Below are 22,493 nucleotides of genomic sequence, written 5' to 3'. Positions count from 1 at the left end.
GGAAAAAAAGAAAAGAAAAGAAAAGAAAAGGTTCACTCTCGTCTTCCACCAACCATATTATATACAGAATTCAAAGATGGACACTGGTAAAATGGGAAAGGTGGGGCTTTTTTTATTTCCCCTGTCATTTTTTTTGGTGTCATTAGTCAACAAAAGTGTGCATCTTTTGCAAAGTAATGATTTGTAAAATTTGTATTACCGACAAAAATTATTTCTAAGACACTCAACCCGGGAGATTGTCAAAGCTAGATGGGTATGGATGCGTCTGATAGCATTTGCATGAATAAAAAATATCATGGTGATTGATCTTCTGTCCATTGTCCAACAGTTGTAAGGAGGAGATGTTGTTTTCTGCCTTATAATAATTATTGTACTGTGTTTTTTGTGCTTTCCAAGTGATTTAGTTTACCTAACTAGGCTTCTATTCACAGCCACCTTGTCAAATACGGAGGGAAAACAAAATCCATCGTTTATCTTATGCTGCTTTTCCATTTGAAGTTTTTTTTTATGAGATTTGATGGGAGGTTCAACTAACTTACTGACTTATCCCCATAGACGCCCAACCACATCTCACCAAGTTTCCTTTCCAAATTGTTGTCCACAGTTACCTTTCTCTTCCACACATTCTCGCCCTCTATATAATATACCCCATGAAAGATATTCCTACAACTGTTGAGTGTTCCCACAGTGTCTCCATTGTCTTCCTAAAATCACATTTGCTAGCTCCTAGCTTCAGTACCATCCCAAATCCAATTCCCATCTCTTGCCATGGAGATGCCACCACGACCCATATACTGATACTCTCCTGCTTGTCTTTTCAATTTTGACAAATGACTGAATGAGTGCAAGTTTTGTCCTATCCCATCCCAAGCATAAGGAAGATTTCACTGTTATGCATTGTAGATTGATTTAATTTTGCATCTTTTATCTATTTATTTTTTTAAAATATGTTTAGCATATGTGTTTGTTCTCAGTGAATATGATTCTTGCTTTAATCCTACTTGATCTACTTTGGTAGGTAAATAATTCAAAGCTTTCTCCCTTTGAATTTCCCCACAAGTTGTGTATACATATATAGTGATTCTCCCAACATACAGTACTGAAAATTCAATCAATGGAATTTTGAAAGGATCCTTGTGTAACATTAGTGAGGCACAGCCGATGTAAAGCATAAGTGCAACAACTGAAAAAACAGGGTCGATGGATGAGTCACATAGAAAGGACAATATTTCTAGTTTTGGAAATAAAAGAAGCAAAGTTATTTTGGCATCTGGGTTACTATTAAAATCCCAAAGGGCTTTCCAACCCTTTAACCATAACGAATCAAAGGGCGTCACCTCAGGGCTCAGGCCCATTTTGCTTTACTTTTGCTTTGCTTTTTTGGTGAGAGGAGTAAAGCCACCCTCTGGGTGGTGGGTAGGCTACCGATTCCCCTTGAGGATCTGTCGAAAATTTTAACAGTGTGGAAAAGACCTTGTTGGAAGCTAAGGTAACTTTTGGCATCCCTCTTATATAAACACAGATAATTTTTATAATTTTTTAGGGCTTTATTCTGCTTAGAGGGGGTTAGTTGTAAATTGCAGTTGCATTAGGCAATGTGATATTCCCAAATCGGTATGTTTGAATGGTAGAAAATGAAATTCTTAAGAAGGTAAATCAAATGATTGTCATGTCCTGAATCCAGAAATTTTGAAGGTAGTTAGTTATCTATGGTTTACTTTCTCCAAATAAAACAAATCGCTGATGATTTACAATGAGCCCAACCATGGCCTATGCGTGTGCGTGTGTATATACATACATATGTCTTAAACAAGCTACTAATATTTTGTCTTGTTTGCATATTGCAGCTGGGGACCGACTCCATTATTGTTGTGATGAGTCTGTTTCAACTCCTTTGGCAATCCTTTGTCCATGAATACACCCCCATTCTCCTGCATTTATATGCATTTATAGAAAGAGATAAAATGAATGTATGCCAATCCTCATTCCCACTGGGTGCTATCTTCTCTGTGTTTTGGGGGTTACTCAGTTGAAGGAGAATTCAATTGTTAGAACCAAAGGAAAAGGATGGGTTTGTTGTTGCATTTGTTTATTAGAATGATGTTGGAAATTGAAATCAAATTGATATCTTGCTGAGATGTCAATGATTTGTATGTGTGGGTTTGAATATTTGAGTTATGTGAAGATTAAAGATTCCCAATTTGCCAAATATGTATATATATATATATAATTGGTGGTAAAATGAATAATGAGGTTCGTGAAAAACCAAGGTCGAATGATGATGATTCCTTTGAATACAAATACGGGATGGAGCCCACGCTTGCATGTCACTTACCGTATCCTTTCCACCCCCTTGCCTGGAAAGGAAAGGAGAGGAAAGAGAGAGGAGTGGGGAGTGGGGAATGAGGATTGGATGGGCTCAAGTCCAGGAATGAGCATGGAGGTCTCGCAAATTGAGCGGGTGGATAAGAAGATAAGAAAAGGGTGTAAAATTGACCTGATGGCGTGGCAAGGCTTTTATGATGATCACGAAATAATCCACACGTTGTGCGTAACGTAAGAAGAAATGAAAGGGTGTAAGCTTGGGACGAAGTGCTGGACGATGAAGTTTGAACCAGAAACTCCAAAAATTGGCACATGAAAATGAGAAAATCTTCTCGTCAAAGGAAGTGAGCTGTGGAATTTTGAAATTTTATTAGAGACAGAAGAGGCTAAGACCAACAAGGGAAACAGTACTGGAGAGAGAGAGAAGAGAAGGAAAGGGGAAGTGAGAGAGAGAGAGAGAGAGAGATGGGAAATGCACACAAACCCATCCCCCATGACCCAAAAGAGGAACATCAACAAGTCATTGTCAATCCACTCGGTCGGAGGCTCATTCACTCTCTCTCTCTCTCTATCTCTCTCCTCTCTTTCAAACTTGAAGAAAAGATTGAGGCGGTGAAAGGTTGAGCTAACCAAAAGGCATTGGGCATGTGTGGAGCCTACTCTGCCTCCAACCAGCGGCGCCTTGGTCTTTACTTAGTTTCCAAGCTCACCCACCTCCCTCCCACTCTTCTCTCTCTCTCTCTGGCTCTTTCTCTCTCTCTCTCTCTCTCTCTCGTCTTATACATAAAACTGATAAACAAATCCAACTCTCTTCTACTGCTGCATCTGCGCGCTCTCTTTCTCTCTCTCTCCCCATCACCCTTTCTTTGAATTTGGTGTTTTTTTTATTGCAAACATATATATATAAAGATTCCCAATCATAGAGACAGAAGGAGAAGGATGAAAGGTGAATATGTAGATGGCAAGAATGAGAGCAATAACATGTTCGCCAAGCTTCACCAACCCCACAATTTCCAACAGCCTCTCCATCCTCACCACCACCACCACCTCCAACAGCAGCAGCAGCCCCACCACCAACATCACTTCCAAATCAGCCGAGAATGTCAGACTTCGGAGGAAGACGACAGCCGCAGCAGCGGTGGTGCCACCGCCGTCGCCGCAGCCGGTGCTACTACTCCTACGCCCACCAAACCTAAATCTGGCGACGGTGACGGGGCTACCATTGAAGTTGTGAGGAGACCCAGAGGCAGGCCTCCCGGTTCCAAGAACAAGCCCAAACCCCCTGTTATTATTACTCGGGATACTGAGCCCGCCATGAGCCCCTATGTTCTTGAGGTCCCTGGCGGCGTCGATATTGTCGAAGCTATTGCTCGCTTCTCTCGCCGCCGCAATATTGGCCTTTGTGTGCTTAATGGCTCCGGCACCGTCGCCAACGTCACCCTCCGGCAGCCCTCCACCACCCCAGGTGCTACAGTTACCTTCCATGGGCGTTTTGATATTCTCTCAATCTCTGCTACCATTATCCCCCAATCGGCCTCCTCTCCGATTCCGTCATCTGCCAACGGGTTCACCATCTCCCTCGCGGGTCCGCAGGGCCAGATCGTCGGGGGGTCCGTAGCCGGAACCCTGCTGGCCGCTGGGACGGTGTATGTCATTGCTGCGTCCTTCAACAATCCCTCCTATCACCGGTTACCGGGAGAGGACGAAGTGCCCAATTCAGGCTCCGGAGGCAACGATGGCCAGTCTCCTCCGACGGGTTCGGGCGACAGCGGCCACCCGCCGGCAGAAATGTCCATTTACAGCTGCCACCTACCATCAGATGTAATATGGGCACCCACAGCGAGACAACCACCACCACCACCGTACTGAGTTTGGCCTATTTCTACAGCTTCTTTTTCTTGAGTACTGTGAATCTTAGAAACTTCTTCTTTGTACTGCCTTCGATTACTTTGTTTAATTTTAATGTTCTTGGGTTAGTTTTAGATTCACTTTTTTAAGGAAAATGAAAGACAAACAGTGTAGGTTTTTTAGCAAATCTGCTTTGATTTTTCATGCTTTGTTAAGAACCTAAACTTGTGGTCTCCACCGTTGGGCATCTACCACCTAACATGACAACAAAAATTTAAATCCTTTCCTTTTTTTTCTTTTTCTTTTTTCGTGAATTGTTTTTCCGGGTCTTGGCTTGCCAATGCGTTGTAATTCTGTGGGCGGGTTGTTTGTGGATGAGAGTAATGGGGAGTTAGAATTGGATTGAGGTCACGGAATGGGTATGGTGGATGGAGCTGGGGTGGAGTTGCTTTGAAGTTTGAGACTGAGCGTATCAGCTGCATTGCTGAGCTCTTCTGCTCTCTGCTGTCATAGTTGCAGCCCCACTGGCTGAAGATAATGCTGATTCGATTGATTTTTCGTCTTAGCTTCTTGATTTGGATAAAGTGTTGCAGTGGAGAACGTGGCTAGGGTTATGCTTGCCAGTTCTTTTCAGCTCTGCGCTGAGAGAGAGAGATGGGAGAGAGAGGGCCTGCGTGTTGCTTTATCCGATATCTTTGAAAGCTCTCGAAACCCACTTTATTTTCAATCCTTCTTTCTTTCTCTCTGATCTATCTGTACTTTGGTTTGTCTCTTTCTTCTCTCCTCCTCTCTCTCTCTCTCTCCCTCTCAGGTGAGAGAAAATAAGGAACCATAATGCCCATTCCCCACCAGCATCCAAGATCTAACTCCATCCATCTTCCATAATGAGTACTCTAATCCTCGCTGCATATTCAGCATGGGCGCCTCCTTATTTTCATTATGGTCGTATCTTATTTCCAATATGCTCATATTAATTGCAGCAAACGATTCTATGTTTATTCGTGGGTACAGATTATTAGGGGCAGAAATCCCGTCCCACGACCACAGTTGTGTTCGGTGTTGGATTGCTTTGATGATTTTCCCATTTACAAAAGCTGAAATAGAAAATCTGGGATGGGTTTTTGATATTTCGATATAAAATTCCAAACTTGTGACAATTAGCTAATAATATGGGATAGTTTTGATGATTTTTCGTACCAGGAAGTACAGTTGTCACGAGGACAAGGATCTGGTATTGGTACTGTCTTGGACCCTACTCTTGGAGCATTGATCCTTTGACCCAGTCTCCCTGTCAAGGCCCTGAAAATACTGAAGAGGGATAGAAAAATTGGACTCTATGCTTGAGAAGATAACAGCCGAAATCAAATCCCCACTTCCCCTAAGTTGAATTGATTTTCCGCCATTCATCCACTCCTCAAGACCTGTGGACGCGTGATCATGACTTTCTTGGAGCCTGTTTTGTCGTGGTTGAAATATTAACCCTCCGTTTTGAGTCATGAAGACAGTGAGGAAACCATAAACAAAAAAGGTGGAAATTGCATGAGAGAAAAAAAAATGGCTTATTTGATTAAAACGTGTATTGAAAACCTAAGTTTTGGAAATTTAACTTTTAATCATTTTTTTATCTCGTAATTTTTTTTGTAAAAGTAATTATTTTTTTTTAAACATTCATATAAATATTTGTGATAATTAAGGATATTTAAGTAAAATTAAATTATTTTTTAAATAAGAATATGAGAGGGATTAAATTTATAAATATGAGAATTATTTTATCATTTTTAATTAATTAATTAAAAAATCCATTTTTAATAACTTTGGATTTTCTTTTGTTTTAGAAAAAGTGTCTTCATGCCCACGTGAAAAGAACATAAAATTTAAATTTAATGTGTATTTAAAAATAATTAGAATTTTGTACTCTTTTTTTTCGGATGGAAGATACTAATTTTTAATCAAATGTATTATTTTTAATAATATAGATATTATATTTGATCATTGAATACCAAATTTTATTTTTAATGTATAAAATTTGAATTATTTTGAATGAGGGTACCAAACGTTTCCTTTTTCTTTCTCTCCTACTTCCTCAAAATTTTCGACATCCATAAGGAGCCTGAAGTTTGTCTCATAAGAGTCGTGGCACCAAAATGGTGGGTTTCAATCTGCCGAAACTTCCTTGCAGTACAGTCTCGCATTGTTCACTTAATCATCTGAATTTTTCCCCATTCTCTTGGTCTGATCTTGAGTGGTTGTAAGTCGTACCCCTTGGCCAACTTGACTTAGTTTCATCACAAGGAAGGTGAGATGAACTAACCACATGCTTGCCCCAGCATCTTCCAAAGAACCCTCAAGTCTCATTTGCTACCCTTTTATTATGTGGGTTTGATTTGACAAAGAGCCCTATTAGTGCTTAGCAATATAGACGATGGTCGTACTTTGCAATCATACCTCAAAAGTTACCTTTCCTTTCAACTAATGACAGTATACATCTAGATGAACACTTGGAACACTGGTGGAGGGTTTCGATTTCCAGGACAGCGGGGGTATTTCAGTTTTCAAATTAATCAGCAAAGCCTTCCATCTTTGGGGTTTCGTGCAGATTGGACTGCTATGTCATAGAGATCAATAATATAATGGAAGCGACAAAATGGAAGATTATGGCAACTATAAATCAATGTCCTAGCGGATTGAGACCCAAAACTTGGACCAAGCAGGAATATGTCAAGTAGCCATGTTTGGACAGAAGTGATTTGTCAAAACCACCCTAGTTTTTCCAATTTGGAGGAGGCGGACACAACTTGCCCAACCCCGTCCACCACCATCATGGACGTATTCTTCATTAGAACAGCCCCCTTTTTTGACCCTTTGTTGCCCTTTAATTTCATAACTTTCCTCTCTTCCTCACTTGTGATATCATGCATGATAATAACCAAAACATTAGCCTTCTCTTCCCCTATTTCTCCAAGTGCTCTCAGTCTGGTTTTTTTCATGAGGATGGCTTTTAAGTTCCCTTTCGGATGCTAAGCCCCCGCATGGAATAACTTAGCATCATCTGTAGTGGATATTTGGAAACATAGTCAAGCAAGCAAACTCTAGACTCCAGTTATGTTATCACTTTCCCTCTTTGAAAATTACTTTGTTTTTAATTCATCTTTCCGACATCATATCCATTGGAGTGATTGGCTTGGTCCTCCTTTTCCATTGACTAAGTCCCTTCTTTATTAGATAGAATTAGAATGACGTTGTCTATCCCACAATCGCCACAACTTGTTAGTGGACAAGACGCCTCTGATAAGTGTTTATCTAAGTTCTAGTCCTACCAACCTTTGTTCGCATCTGGGAACTAAATTTTACTCTCATATTTTATTGTTCTGAAAAGTTCAGTAAGATCATTTATTTACTGGGCATGTGAGAATAATCTAATTCTATAATGTTACAGTCTAAATCAGCTACATAAACCTTACATCTTTGGCCTGACTATTTTAATGTTTGGATATTGATAGGCTGAGTCATTTATATTTGTATACTCAAAGAACATACGATGGGCAGTAGCACCGATCCCTATATAAGGCTGCGATTAATAAAATGAACACAGTTTAGTTTGACTAGTGGATCTTTCAGTTATGATAAGGAGATTTGCTCATTTAAAAAATCCCAATTGAATGATTTTATTGTTAGTTAATTGATCGGTTAGCCATGCCACGACAGTGAGGGACACAATGAACACATATCCCCAGATATAAAATAAATAAAATGGGTAGACATGCACGTGGCTTTAGTAGGAGTTCCTAAGCAGGTGAAGGGCGCATGGGTCAAGGGTTTCTGCAGTGGGGCTTCAGTCCTTGACTAAGGTATATGGTGAGGGTATTGGGTATTGGGTATTGGGTATTATCCCATTTGAAAACCTTCAAGACATCCCACTGCTCTCAGTGAATGGAGAACTTTCCGTTGGATTTTCAAAATTTGACTTTTCAAAATCACAGCTCACTGTAGGGAGTTGAATTCCAGGCTTTAGTAATTAATTTTGATCCCTTTTATTCCTGCTTTGATCACCTACTGCACTTGCTCCTCTCCACCGTTGTCAAACACCATCATCATTTATCACTTCAAGTGTAATCACCATCGACATCCCCATCATTTTTCTGCCATCATCATCAACTCCGCATTCACACTGATCACAAAAAGATTTATGAGCACAAACTCCTTTCCCTTTCTGTTCCTACTTGTAAGCTATGTAAAAGGCTAACACAAATATTTTGTAAATAAAATCATATGCTAATAGCCAGTAGGGCTTCTTTCTTCTTCAATTCGTGCTTTCTTTTGAGGTATCCATGCATTGTTATTTGACAATCATTCACGACTTGGTACCCACATAGCCAATTTGGAAGTAACATCTTGAGAAAATGAGATATTTTGAAATGTATAGCAGTGAATATTACAATGACACTTGACTTGAGGAATTAATACATGTGTCTTCCTACTTTACTTTGAATAATCAAACTTTCTGACTTTTCACCATCTACGGTGTAAGCAAGTGGACTACATACTGCCCATTGGATTTGACATGGTTCCTGTGTCAAAACCATGGAAAAAAATGTATTGAGTATGAAGACGTAATTAATTATGAAGGAAAAACGAAAGGGACAGCTAGCGGTGGTTTTTGTCAAAGCCGGCCCAAAGGTCTATGGCGGTAGAGGGAAAGACTTTTTCCATACCAAGAAGGTAAATGGCAGGGTTACAGTCGTATAGATGGGAGTGAAAGAAGTAAAAGGATGAATGATTCGGTGTGAACAGGGTGATGAAATATGACTGCAATGGTGGCTCTAAAAGCCAAGCCCAGGGTTGTGGAACAAAAAGGAAGAGGAGGAGTGATTGGTGATGATGGTGCGAAGCAGTAATGTTGGTGTTGTGTTGAATACCGCCAAGGGGAAAAGGGTCTGGCGGTGCCGCCACGGTCTCTCTCGTGCTTATTGCACCTTGGAAAAGCCTCCAGGCCCGGGGAGACATTGCCTTGTATTTTGCTTAAATTTGCTGGCCATGCCATGCCATGACATATGCATGTGCATATGCATATGCATGCTACCCTAAACCCGCATACTTCCATAAAAGTTGCGGTAGATTTCTCTGACTTCTTTTTGCCTTCTCCTTTTCAATGCTGAATCACATGAAAACCTAAGCTGATAGGACATTGTTTATTGCATGCGTGGAGAATGGAGACAATCGTGACCCATCAGCATTAATATTTGGTATTTGGTATCTGATTTGATCAGATCCATCATCTTGAATAGCCAAACCCAATGGATCGGTTTCAACTTATTCTTTACGTGCAAGGTCAAAAATTAATGGGCTGGCGGCCACAGTGTGTGCAATAGGAATATGAAGAGACCTCTCTCCAGGTGTAAAATTCAACATGGACCCATCAACCCACGAGCTCTATGGTACAACATCCTGCAAAGTGTGGGAAAGAGTGATTATGGGCGTCAGCAGTTGAGACGATGCATGGAACCGTGATTCCAGTGCATCTTGTAGGGACTCCATATCTCTCTATATCGCTTGACTTTGCTGGCATGTCGGCCATGCGGCCATGCCCCTCCCTCTTTGTTTTCTAAAGCATCATCTTTATATTCTATATCCTTCCTCAAACCAATATTGCTCTTTTGCACCAACTGCTTTTCCACATTAATGCTCCTTATCATAGATATATGTACTTTATTTATACAAACTCAAGAGCTGCCTATGTGATTTGCCATTATCCCTCCTCAACCAATGCTATCTCCCCCCACTACTTCTTCCATAATTGCTTTCAGTAGTTGGACAACATTTCTTTTCACTTATTTTTGTACTTAACCTGCTTTAATTTATTGGATGTCAACAGGTATGACTGAGAGCTACTGTTCATGCCATCTATCATTTCTTCAGCAAAATATTTTCATTAGAGATGTGTGTCTAGCTGATATTAGGGCAGAAAAAAAATAGTTATTTTCTTATTTTATGTTAAAAGATTAAAAAAAAAATTGAAAATTAATGTACATTTTCACAAAAAGAAAATTTTAGATTCTTGAGAGAGAAGGTTAGGTGAGGTGGAGAAAAGAGTGAAAAATAAAAGAAGTGCCCCATGAAAAAGGCTTCTTGTCTTGCAGTCGGTAGTTTTGTCTCTACCAATCTGCTTCCTTTTCCATGATTCATTGTATGTGAGATCAACTTGAATGGATTGGTCCCATCCAATGAGATTTATTTTCTTACATCTACCATCTGCCAAATTAATCTGGGTCAGACCTCCTCTCATCTTCAGCTTCACAAAATTGTGGAAAAAATATGTTGTTTCTGTCTTCCTTTGGAGTGTTGACTACTGTAATTGAAATTTAAGACAGAAATAAATATACAAGTAGTTTTGAAACGATAGAAAATTCCAATTCCATAACATGATATTATACGATATAATACAATCAAGGCATTCTGGTTCAAATTCTGAAGGCTAAATGTTGATATTATTGTGATCATGGTCTAAGGTCATCATCATATGTTCACGGGTTTCCTCCCAGTTGCTCAAACAAGCAGGTTTCACACGAATTTTTGGGGAACCTTCTCATTCATGACATATGCCTGCCAAGCGGCGGCCTTTATTAGTCCAATTCTACATGATAATGCCCTCTCTCTCTCTCTCTCTCTCTCTCTCTCTCTCTCTCTCTCTCTCTCTCTCTCTCTCTCTCTTTTCTCTCAAAAGAAAGGTAAAGGTAAAAGCAGGATTGAGAAATTCAAAGAGGGAGAATGCAGGGTTGGGCGATGGATGCAAGTGGGGGATGGGGAGAAACGAGGAAAAGTAGAGAGGCGTGGGGGGGTGAGAGTTGATGATGGAAGTCAGAAAGTAAAAAGTTAAAAAGATATATAATGGAGGTGGCAGTGGTGCAGAGCTGCGGTGGTAAAATTGAATTCGATCCATCCAAAAATGGAAGGAAGAGAGAGAAAAAGAGGGTGAGAACTGAGAACTGAGCAAGTGGAATAGTTGTCGTGTTAGCCTGCTTTGTTAAAAGTTGAAAGATGGGGTTGGGTTTGTTAGTTTGTAGAGACTAGAGAGCTCCTCTTCTCACTTCTCCACGTGCTCTCCTTTTTCCAATTTTGTCTTTTTCTTCCCACTGTTCCCAGTTTGACTTTCTTATGAGTTATGAGCCTTATGACCTCCATGTGTGGTCAGAGCTGCACGCCCCCCATTCCTTTCCCTCATTTTCGTTCCTTAGTCTTTACTTCTCCTTAAATACACTTGGGTTGTCGAGTAAAATGACCAAACTCTCCGTCCCATTTTTAAAGCCCCGTTTGTTTTGTGAGCTTATTGATCAATTCGGTATGGCTTGCGTTTTACTTACCTTGCTCGATCCCACATCATTCTCAAGCGTCTTCATCAATCTAACAAGCCTATTCTTTGTCCCATTCCATTCCATGTTATGTCTAACAAATAAACAGGCCAAGGATAGGTGGGGTAGGACACCGGATCCTAATTGGGATATTATTGGATACGAGGGAAAGTTCGTTGAATACGATTTGTTTGGTCATATTCACAGCTCAGCCCAGCTTAACTGAATTGAAGTGGCAGAATTGACAAATACTATTTCCTACCCTTGTGTCCTCACTTCACCAGACAAGATGGCTGGACCACGAGATTGGGAACAAATAATCGAGCCTCCACTCAGTTCGGCCATCCCAATTTACACCAACATCAATTTACTTTATCTAATCCCACTTATTCCTCTTTTATTTTTTGTTTCCCCTTTTGTTTTCATAAAGGATTCAGACTTCCTTCGTTTTATTTTCCATTTTTTACCTGCTCCAGGTTCTTCTCTACTTTCCCATGTATTCCCATCAACATCTGAACACATTTGATTCAATGAATTACTGCTCACCATAGTTTCTCTACCGTGGCAATACCTACTAGCTTTACTTTAAAACCCCACAAATTTGTTTAAGACTCGCAAAAGGGAAAAAAAGGACAACATTGATAGTCTTCGGAAGAAACAATAATTGATAATGGCCTGCTAATTTAGAACCCAACAAGCATTAAAAGATGCAGAGGTAGAAGTTAGAACCCCTGCCAAAATTTCTATCTACACTTCCGGAGCAACCTTTCTCTGTTCTGGATTGAGGGCACCAACACGGCATATCAACAAACACTAAAATGGTGTTGACATAGTTATTTACCTATTATAAATATAGAGGAAAAGAATATAATGACAAAATGACCATGGCTGATCACTTTAGATAAAGCCAACAGCAAGAGTACATTACATACACCCCCTACTGGCAACCTCCCCAGCTCTTATTTCCTTCCACCCTTCCCTCTAAACTCAACTTTTATAATATTATGAACGCCTAATCTGTTCTTTCCCGGGTTGATCTCCTAGAAGGTACACCCAACTTCATGCTGTCCAAAGGGTTAACCCGTCCTACTTTCTCTTTGTCAGTCTCCTTACAATAACTATCACTACTACTATTACTAACTAACTTTCTACACGGTTTAGCGATGTCAGATAGCAAAAAAGGAATGTCTCCCTTACCCTCCATATCCACTAGCTTGCTACTCCCGTTGGGTGGCCTTGCCCAAAACCCATCACCCTCCATAACCAATTTTGCTTTATCAGTTTGAGAATGACTTGTTTCGGTAGAACATGAAGAGTAGCGGTTCAACTCAGCAAGGGGTGAACTCCTTAAAGAGGAAGAGGAGGAAGAAGTGTCAGAGTCAGATGAATTTGTCCAAGGGCTGCTCCAACCACGTCCTGAATAACCAAATATGTAATCAGAAAGGTCTTCCGTGCTTGTAGAATCCCGGTTGCTCTCTGTACTGCACGAACCTTCTTCAGTGAAAAGAGAAGAATTGTCACTTGATGAGTCAGCTTCTACAATCCTTTGCTTCCAGGGAAACCTTGTTTCTTCTGAATAAAATGATTCAAAACTGGCGGGGCAGTCCACAGGGCTTCTACTGTGGTAGGCTGTGGGCTTTGAATGTATCATAGACTGGCCAGCAGTTGAATCTATGGAGTCGTGCCTTAACTTGAATGTAGTATTCTTAACAATGTTTCTGGAAGAAGCAGCTTCCAATTTTCTATTGCGAGGAATTACTGCATTTCTTATCAATCTTGGGGCCCGTGGTGAGCACCTACAGGTCAATTGAATTAATTGAACACCCTATCAGTATGAAAGCTGGAATCGAGGAACAAAAAATAAAATAAAATTTAACATTGAGACCAATTACCTTGCATAAAGAAGCATGTATGCCCCTTTTGTTAAGACTCTTTCAAGCTCCACGGGTTTCACCTAACCAATAGTGACCAGAATCATAGTCAAAAGCTTAGACAATACAATTTCAATGTTGCTGTGGAGCACAACTTTTGAGTAAAGCAGGTAATAAGATAACATGTCAAACTGGAATTTATCACAAAACAACCAACTGCAGTTTGCAGAAAAGACAAGAATATTTTTGCAAATAGGAATATTAATTTCAAATTCAACATTTTATTCATTAATAAATATTAACCAATGTAAGTAAACATTTCCAAGTGCGTGAAGTACATGATATGACGAGGGTTTGGGTATGTGAAATATTTCCACATTGCCTATTAATCTGATATATACTTGACAGGTCTGTCCACATTAGAAATTCTACACTTCAATTTGGCCTAGGGTATAGAAAAAATAAAAAGGAAATGGAAATTAGTTTATTGATACATACCCCAATATCATAAAATTTAGGGGTTAAGCAAAACCTGACACCTAGATACACACCAACATTCTACTCAAGGGAGTTAAAATATGCATTTTACAACAAGAGGGTAGTTCTCTAGTTGGCACCATGGCAGATGTAGCAAAAGGTTCTATTTATAAAGTAGAATAGATAACCCAAACCATAATGAAGAAGGAAGTGTGAATTTGGAGGCAAAAACGTCCAACTGAAACAAGTATATCAATAAATACAGATTGATAGTAAATGAGAACATACCGTGCTGTCATCAATCTTGAACCATTTGTTCTGGATGTTTTTCACATAACACACATAGTGACCAGAAAATGCAGCATTCATGATATCCAAGTGTACCACCACTGCATAAAGCCTGTATATAGGTGATTTATCACTTGTCCCGCTCATAAATGGAGCCAAGTCCAAGATCTCTGGAAATCTTATCGACTTATTGAGCTTTCCAAATTTACCCGACTGCAAAACATGCACAAGGAACTTAGACAATAAGAATCTATAAAGCCTACGAAGAGTAAAAAAGGCCTTCCTCAATCAAAAAGGATTACCTGAAATCGCTTTAATGCAATTGTAAGGATATTAGGAGCCTCTGATACTGTCAACTTCTTTTTGGCTTTCTCATAAGATTTGCATCTAAGTAAAACAATAACAATAACAAAGTGAATGTGTCATCATAACGTTTCAACATGCCAAAGAAAATAGCAAACTTGATAATGTGATCATAGATTAGGCAACTTAAGACAGCAGAGGTGGAACCAATCTAACAGCTGAGCAATGCTTCTTTCAGAAGCCAAAACTATAGGCTGAAATAATGCAAATAAACAGCAAAAATTGACATAGGAGTTCTTCAACTCTTCCCTCAACCACAAAAACTGAAACCAATGCCCTGCCCACTCCCCCAACCTTGACACCACCATTCCCAAAAAAGAATGTGAAAAGAAAAAAAACTAAAGACACAGAGATAGAGAGAGTGGAGAGAGAGAGAGAGAGAGAGAGAGAGAGATAGTCAACAATAACAACTGAAACCCATGCCCTGCCCACTCCCCAACCCTGACACCACTATTCCATAAAATAAAATGAAATAATAATAATAATAAATAAATTAGGGAGAGAGAGAGAAGAAATCAAGAATGTAAGACAAAAACAAAACATTTAGGTCTACTAAATTCTTTCTGATTATATGTCAAGTCAAAAATAGTGATTTTTACAGGCGATGACAACTTTGCTACACAAATTAAAATTTTGCATTGGAATACACAAGAATAGTTAACAACATGCACAATCATAACAGAAAAGGGAATCATGAACCACATGGACATAAAAGTGCACATATAATACCTTTTTGATGATTGATTTTAATGGAGTAATCTGTGCAAACCATTTGAACCTCAAGGCAAAGGGAGAGATGCTCTTCTCAAAGGGCTCGAGCACCATTATTTTATCCTAAGTGTTAATAAAAAAAATTATTTAATGTAACGCATGTCATTTATGAGCAACCAGAGACACCATTGGGAAGGAAGACCAATTTTCTTCCAGGCTTGTTGCAGGAAAAAGATCTGTTTTGTTTAAGCTTATTTGCCCAAGAGGTGTTAAATTTCTTGGATAAAGAGATAAAAAAATAAATCCAGTTTATTGCAGAGACATTGCAGAGACAGTTAGAATACTCTAACCTAATTCAACTAGTACATTGAGGTCACATATATACATACGATTATAAAAATGCATGCCCTCGAGAGATCCAAGTAGCAATGCAAAGTAACCAACCTGCTACATTGGTACTTGTTTTCCCCATCAAGAATCTCGGTGCTAGTAAATTTATGAAGAGCCTCTTCCAGAGTACCTATATCTCCTTCTATCTCAACAGTAAGATCCATCATTCTCTCATGCCGCTCAGATTTACCATGGCACTTCATGCATTTTATCTGCAAATAACTGAATTACTATTTGTTGTTCCCATTTCAGTCCATTTCAAGCTTACAAAATCAGATGCAGATAGCACTTCAAACATGTTTCTTTTATAGGAAAAACATGCGAACTATGTTATATGGCTTTTAACATATGTGAAGTACTCATGTTAGACATGAAGTGACAAGGGTTCAAACATGGAATGTATGCCTGACATGCCAATTTCTAAGACATGTATCCAACAGGTATGCCCAATAAAGCAAAAGAACAAATTCCTATTTCATTGTAACCTCAGACTCACATTGCACATTCTACCTCAGCATGCAGATCAAATTTGGCCTAGGAGATAGAATAAGAAGAAAGGAAAATTAGATTATCTAGCCATGTTCCAGGGTCCTAGGATCAGGGAATCAAATGAATGATACTTAGACACATACTACGACCAACACTTGCACCCACATTCATAGAACATCAAGTGCTAGGCATAGAGAGGAAGAACATCGCTCAGTTGTATTTTCACACAATTCTGAACCTCTTGGAGATTATAGATACCTTTGAACGAAGGTAGCCTCCAAAGGTAAGGCCAATAAGAGATGTTTCCTCTTCCAAAGAGCCTGAAGCATTCACCCCAGCTTCCTTAAGACAAACAGATTGCATTGCATCAATAGCATACCTGTCAATTTCAATCATTAGTTGACTCATGCTACACACTTATAAAGATAAAATCATTAAGACAAAAAGAAATGCATACACATGTCTAGTAGGGTTCCATATATGTATAGAGTTAACTCACCTTAAAAATTCATGTGCATCTTCTTCTTTCCCATTACCAAGATGACTTCCAATATTTCTTATTTGGGACAGTATACCAAGAGGAGAAAGTGGAGAATTCCCTTCCTTTGCCTTCAAAATAAGACTTTCAAACTCACAGGTGAAACACCATTCTTTCTTTAAACCTGATTTAGAAAGCGATAAACAAAAGAATATTACATTTTTTCAAAAAAAAAAAAAAAGGAAAAGTGTTATGAAACATACTGCAGAAAACTTCAACACAAAATAAATCATGAGGGAGACCATGATTAGAAACATACATGATTTGGAGTGGAGTCCTTGAAGAAAATAAGAAGTAAGAGGTGGAGTAAATGCCAAGCACTGGAGCACAGCATTAGCGTAACAGCTGGAGGAATAAATAAATGGATATGTTAGAAACAACAAAGAAATTCAGAGCAGGAAAAATCCCAATATCAGGAAAAAGCTTCATTTTCAGGACAATAGTTTTTTATTTCTGATGGAAAGATAACACCTTTATTTTCTTTCCTATTTTTCTTTTTTTCTTTTCTCTTTTTTATCAAACAAGGTAATACCCTTCTCAAGGGGTAGACAATAGAAAATGCATTGACTTATAAATGGAAGATATTTTAAAATCCACAAATGTAAGGAATGTGTTAAAAGATGCAGAAAATGAAGACCGTTTTGACAGAGTCAATGGAGCATAATTCTTGAAGCTTATTGCTAAGGAAAAAAAGATACATTTAACTAAAAAAGAAATGTGTACATATATGTTTAACAGAAAAAGAAATGTTATACATATATGTGCCATACCAATATCGACAAAATTAAGGTCACATATAAACATGTGCTCTATCATATGGGGATGCTCATACCACAGAGTTTGGGTATAAGCATCATGAGTCACATTGTGTCTTCTAATTGTTCACATATATATACATACATAAAACATGAATACTATGTGTCTGTGCATGTGAGAATGAATGAGTGAGGGAGATTCAGATATAGGGAGGGAGAGAGAGAGAGGCAACTCTCTTTCAAGTATATATACTGCATCAGCGCAAAATGGGGAAAAAAATATAATTGTCATCCCCAAAAAAAGTAAAATGTAATGCAGGCAAATGCTTTATTGAATAACCAAATCAGAAAATAATGAGAAAAAAGAATTTTGCTGGGGCATCACCTATTTTTTGGAGCATACAAATTCATAACGACACTGAAGCTCCAGAAAGAACCACTTGATTACCACAACCAAGCTAGTAAATCTGAGCAATACTAATTCATAGTTATAGGACACAAAGGTTCCTTTTCAATTGACATGAGGTAAATTTTCCAAATTCATTAACAAAGTGGCTGCTGCATAAGTAAGCCTTGTAACATTAAATTAAATGTGAGAAGTGTTCCAGAAAACGGAACAGAAGTTGAAGAACACATCAAGATTTCATTATGAACTTCACAAGGATACCACAACCCCTCAGAATTATATACCATTTAGTACTTATTATTTATTTTGACATAAGCAAGGACCACTCCACATTACCTGTTCCCACAATTCATGAGGCCACATGGGCGCAGCTCAACCTTGTTCCAAATGTAAAGCTTGACAAACACTTCGTAAGAAAAGAGACCCTGTAAAAACAAAGATACATTAATGCAAAGTTTTGACATGCCAGAACAAAGTATTGCAAGTGTGTGCTAACATGAAAGATTCATGTAAAATACCTTGTCACTACATCTTCCAGCAATCTCACTCCCAACCCCTAATGGAAGGGATTTTGACAATTTAGAGGGTCTGAATTGGTCAACAACTTTCCGAACAGATGTTTTCAGACCATTACTAACAATTGGCGAATGATTAGCAATCTGGGAGGAGCTAGCAGCCACTGTGTGAACACCGTCAACCTTTCCAGATTTCACATTTGGAACTGGATGGCCTCTGGTGCTAGAAGATAAATGCAAATCAGAATCAACTGTTGACTTTCCAGATCTCATACTTGCGACTGAATGCCCTTCAGTGCTGGAAGATAAATGAGGATCAGATGCACCAGATGATAAAGATTCAACTTCTCTAGATTTCAATTGATGTGAGGCACCACTTTTGCCATTAACAACATGGTTTGACCTCTCAGAGCTCAAGGATGAAGAGCTCCTGGCCTTAGGAGCATCAATACTAATTGAATCTCCTCCAGTACTACAAGATGGATGAGCATTAGAAACACTAGATGAAAAGGGTTTAACTTCTCTGGACTTCAGTTTATGTGAATCATTGCTAGGGCCACTATCCACAAGATTAGAGCTTTCAAAGGCCAAAGATGGTGAGTTCCTAAACTTTAAGGCCTTTGTACTTATCTTTTCTGATGAAGCAACTCCCTCAATAGGCTTTTTGATCCCTAGAGTAGATATCTTTTCTGATGAAGCAACTCCCTCAATAGGCTTTTTGATCCCTAGAGTAGATGGATGAGCATCATCTAACACAGTGGATTTACTCTCGGAGACTTCTGCATGCAAAGGAGGAATGGTACTTCCAGACAAGTTGAAAGAAAAACGTAAAACAGATTCAGAATCAGATATATTGCTATCAGCTCCACTGGCATAGGATTGAGCAGAATCATCCTGGGCATGATTTCTGGTCCTATTCAAATCAAGAGTTCCTTCCCAGAATCCAGAAGAGGCTGTAGACGGCTGGGCAACTGAACGTTCATTGCAGCTTTTAATGCTCAAACCAGAACTACTTGATCTGCACTGTGTCTCAACATCACTACAGCTGGATTTGATCTGATTTAATTTACTAGAACCAGTAAAACTATTTACAGAATCAACCAAACCAGTGAACTCTGGGGAGAATGGTTCATTCTGATGTGTGTTAATACTAGAAATTGTCTCAGGCATGGCAGAATCATCAGATTTATGTCCATCTGATTTTTCAGGATCATATGAATTAATACTTTCACTGACAGAAACATCATCAGATAATTCACTACTGGTAGTGGAAACAGAAACATTATCAGATGGTTCAGCTCTGTCGGTGGACGTAGAGAATCCAGAAAAGGATGTACTGGAAGATTTGGAAGTGGAATCTGATACATTCCCATCTGCAAGGAACTCAACTTTAATGTGATCGTCCTCTTCACATGAAACTTCAGGAGAGCAATTGGGTTTAGAAAATGCAGGTTCGCTTAGGAATGTTTCAATTGGTTTCACACACTGCTGCCCTTCAGTCTCCAACCTGTTATCATAAATTGCATGTTTTTCTTGCTTTACCGCCTTCTGACTAGAACTGATACTCTCATCGATAATCTGGTGAGTGATGCTAGGTGGATTGCATTCTTCTTTGTGACCTTGTCGCCAATGAATAATTTGACATTTGCCAGAACTGAAAGATTAAAATCGTGATTTGAATATTATAAAAAAACAATATCATAAGCATAGTTTTGAAAAAGGTTCAGAGGCTTATTCCTTAAGACTCACCTTAATGCGATGCAAGGTTTCAAAAACAAAAATTCTACAGCTGATATCAAAATTCAAGTACTTTGCACTATGCATTCAACAAAGGACAGATCCAACAAGAAATAAGAAAGACAACCATACCGTACTTCCATACTTATAGAAAGGACAAGCCAGATTTCAAAGAGAGAATTTTTCAAAAAAAAAAAAAAAGCACCAATTAAGGACACCTATGACAGACTGGAAATTAGAACTCTGATAATCTAAGAAGATATCAGTGAATGTTCATCGCTATGCACTTGAAACAATGATCAAATTTGAGGTCTTTACATTGTGAATAAATTACTAATAAGCACACTTAGGAAGAAATCGTATACATGGAAAGGTTAACTCTAACTCAAAACTATTAAGAGATGCATTATGATTTAGAAGTTTTAGCATAAGCAAAACTAAAATAGAATATATGGCACATAAGGTAAAAAGGAATAGTGAAAATTGATATCAAGGAAGTTCCTGAAAGCAACTATTCTCTCTATCTAGGGCCGACAATTATCAAGATGGAAATGTTAAACAAGACATAGCCCGTAGAAATAGTGTGGGATGGATTAAGTGGAATGTCCTTGAACATAACGTTAAAACAGAAAAAAATTTAGATGACAGATATGTGGAAAAGCCATGCTCTATAGAATAGAACACTCAGCAACCAAAAGAGCAAGTTCAAGAAATAAAAAGCACACCCCCAAAATGAAGATATAGATGAATGAGTGGAACCTATGTTACATTCTTCAAAATTTCAAAATGTCTATAGCTAATATGATGTGCTCCTGGGTTGGGCATGAGTATAGGGTATGGTATATGTTTCAGACAATGCCATTGACAGTTGTTAAGAATGTCAGAGAGTACTTTCTCAATCAGTCAAGACAAGTCATGGTCCATAAAGAAGATACCACATTACATTTATTCTTCATGTCTCAAGATTCAGAACAAGAAAAATTGGAAATTTTGATAACTAAAGTGTGCCCCTAAGTCCCAAAATTGGGTAACATGAACCCAAACCTGATATGCATGTGTATATACCAAAATGGGTGTTGCATCATATCCGAACATGATTTTTTTTTTTTTTCTTTTGATAGGTAAATAGGCTAGCAAAAGACACAGTCAAGTACATATGAAATATACAAAAAAGACCTAAATGCCAGCAAGAGAAAAAAAGCATCATACCAGGCATATGATTAATATCACTTGCTTTAGTGGAATGGTTGATATGCACTCAACAAATTCACAGAAGTAAAGAGGCATCATTATTGCATAGCAAACGTACAAGCAACCATGTTCTATAACCTAAAATCCCCTTCCTCCATTTTTGCCAACTTCCAAACCACTCTCTTCCCTTCAACTTGTAACTAAGGAAGCTAGAGTCAGAAACTCACAAACTCACAAAGCCTGGCCATCCGTAAGACCTCTTCCTACAATTTCCAATCCTTCCAACTACTATCTGAATTGGGTCTCACCGTATTCCCCCAAAATTATATGTGAAAAAAAATGCATAATTAGGGGGGAAAATGGCCAACTCATTACTTTGGTATGAAAACATGCCACGATTAACATAAGCAAAATCAAGAGGTTCAATAGTACGGATTACAAATTAACATACCAATAACGAACGGCTTTGCACCGAGCGCACCGCGTTGTAGTGGGGCAATAACAGACGGCGCACTGGAACTGCGGCGAGACCGATACTGCCGCGGTTTCGAGCTCTGCCCTAGCTGCCTCCTCAGAAGCCAAAATCAAAAGCCTCTTGATTTCCTCCTTCCTCGCAACGGCTACCCGCCATTTGTGCCGGATAACCAATCCGATTACGGGGAAAAACAACGACAGCAGGGCCAGGCACGAAAACCCAAGATCCCCAGGAACAAGCATTTATCCAACACCCAATAAGCATCCAGAGCAATGAAACCCTAAATCCCTAATCTTTCCACACATAGATTCCACCAATATTGGCGGTGCAGATGGTGCATGCAGAGATCATCGAATGGTAGTAGCTGCCGTGGCGATTGACGATTGTGCCACAATGACGACTGCGGTGGTCGGGCGGTGGCGATGTTGATATCAGGTATTAAAAACAAAAATTAAAATTAAAAATTCCAAACAAGAATGTCGTTGGCGTTACCACAAAAGCCCGTTGCTGTAACGCCGTTAATGACAAGCAGTTCCCAGATTTTGAATTCCGACCTCCAAAATCCTCAGATCGAGCGTCTAGGGCTTTTTTTCTTCCTTTCTTTTTCCTTGTAAGTTGTAAGAGAGAGAAAGAGAGAGAGAGAGAGAAAGAGAGAGAGCCACTGAAACTGAAAAAATATAATACTTTATTGATTTATTACCATTTACTGTATATTTATTCTTTTAAATTATATATCAGCCCTTTAAAAATAAGAAAAATTTTGGTTGG

At 38.9% G+C, this 22,493-nt stretch overlaps 2 protein-coding genes across 4 annotated transcripts; one reads left to right on the top strand and one right to left on the bottom strand.

The window, feature by feature from the left end:
- The first annotated feature begins 2,640 nt into the window (after positions 1-2,640).
- LOC100255831 (AT-hook motif nuclear-localized protein 17) lies at positions 2,641-4,454 on the top strand. Its single transcript, XM_002285653.5, has one exon. It carries the CDS (start codon positions 3,265-3,267, stop codon positions 4,192-4,194), a length of 930 nt encoding a protein of 309 aa, XP_002285689.1. The 5' UTR covers positions 2,641-3,264; the 3' UTR covers positions 4,195-4,454.
- A 7,884-nt stretch (positions 4,455-12,338) lies between these two features.
- LOC100257420 (ubiquitin carboxyl-terminal hydrolase 16) lies at positions 12,339-22,478 on the bottom strand. Of its 3 annotated transcripts, none has more exons than XM_059734381.1 (12): positions 21,702-22,478; positions 19,036-19,976; positions 18,326-18,981; positions 18,144-18,232; positions 16,906-16,991; positions 16,608-16,770; positions 16,367-16,487; positions 15,674-15,831; positions 14,458-14,542; positions 14,156-14,368; positions 13,412-13,473; positions 12,339-13,315 (listed from the first exon to the last, which is right to left on the bottom strand). In XM_059734381.1, the coding sequence occupies exons 1-12, from the start codon at positions 21,965-21,967 to the stop codon at positions 12,532-12,534; spliced, it is 3,624 nt and encodes a 1,207-aa protein (XP_059590364.1). In that variant the 5' UTR covers positions 21,968-22,478; the 3' UTR covers positions 12,339-12,531. The 3 variants fall into 3 exon arrangements, with proteins under 3 accessions (XP_059590364.1, XP_010664384.1, XP_010664383.1); XM_010666082.3 differs by having other exon boundaries at positions 18,326-19,976; positions 21,702-22,125; positions 22,218-22,403; XM_010666081.3 differs by having other exon boundaries at positions 18,326-19,976.
- Between the last annotated feature and the right edge of the window lie 15 nt (positions 22,479-22,493).

This window comes from Vitis vinifera, chromosome 18 (assembly GCF_030704535.1).
Source record: "Vitis vinifera cultivar Pinot Noir 40024 chromosome 18, ASM3070453v1".
In the NCBI taxonomy this organism is placed as follows: Eukaryota; Viridiplantae; Streptophyta; class Magnoliopsida; order Vitales; family Vitaceae; genus Vitis; species Vitis vinifera.
This window is presented reverse-complemented; position numbering and strand designations above follow the sequence as displayed.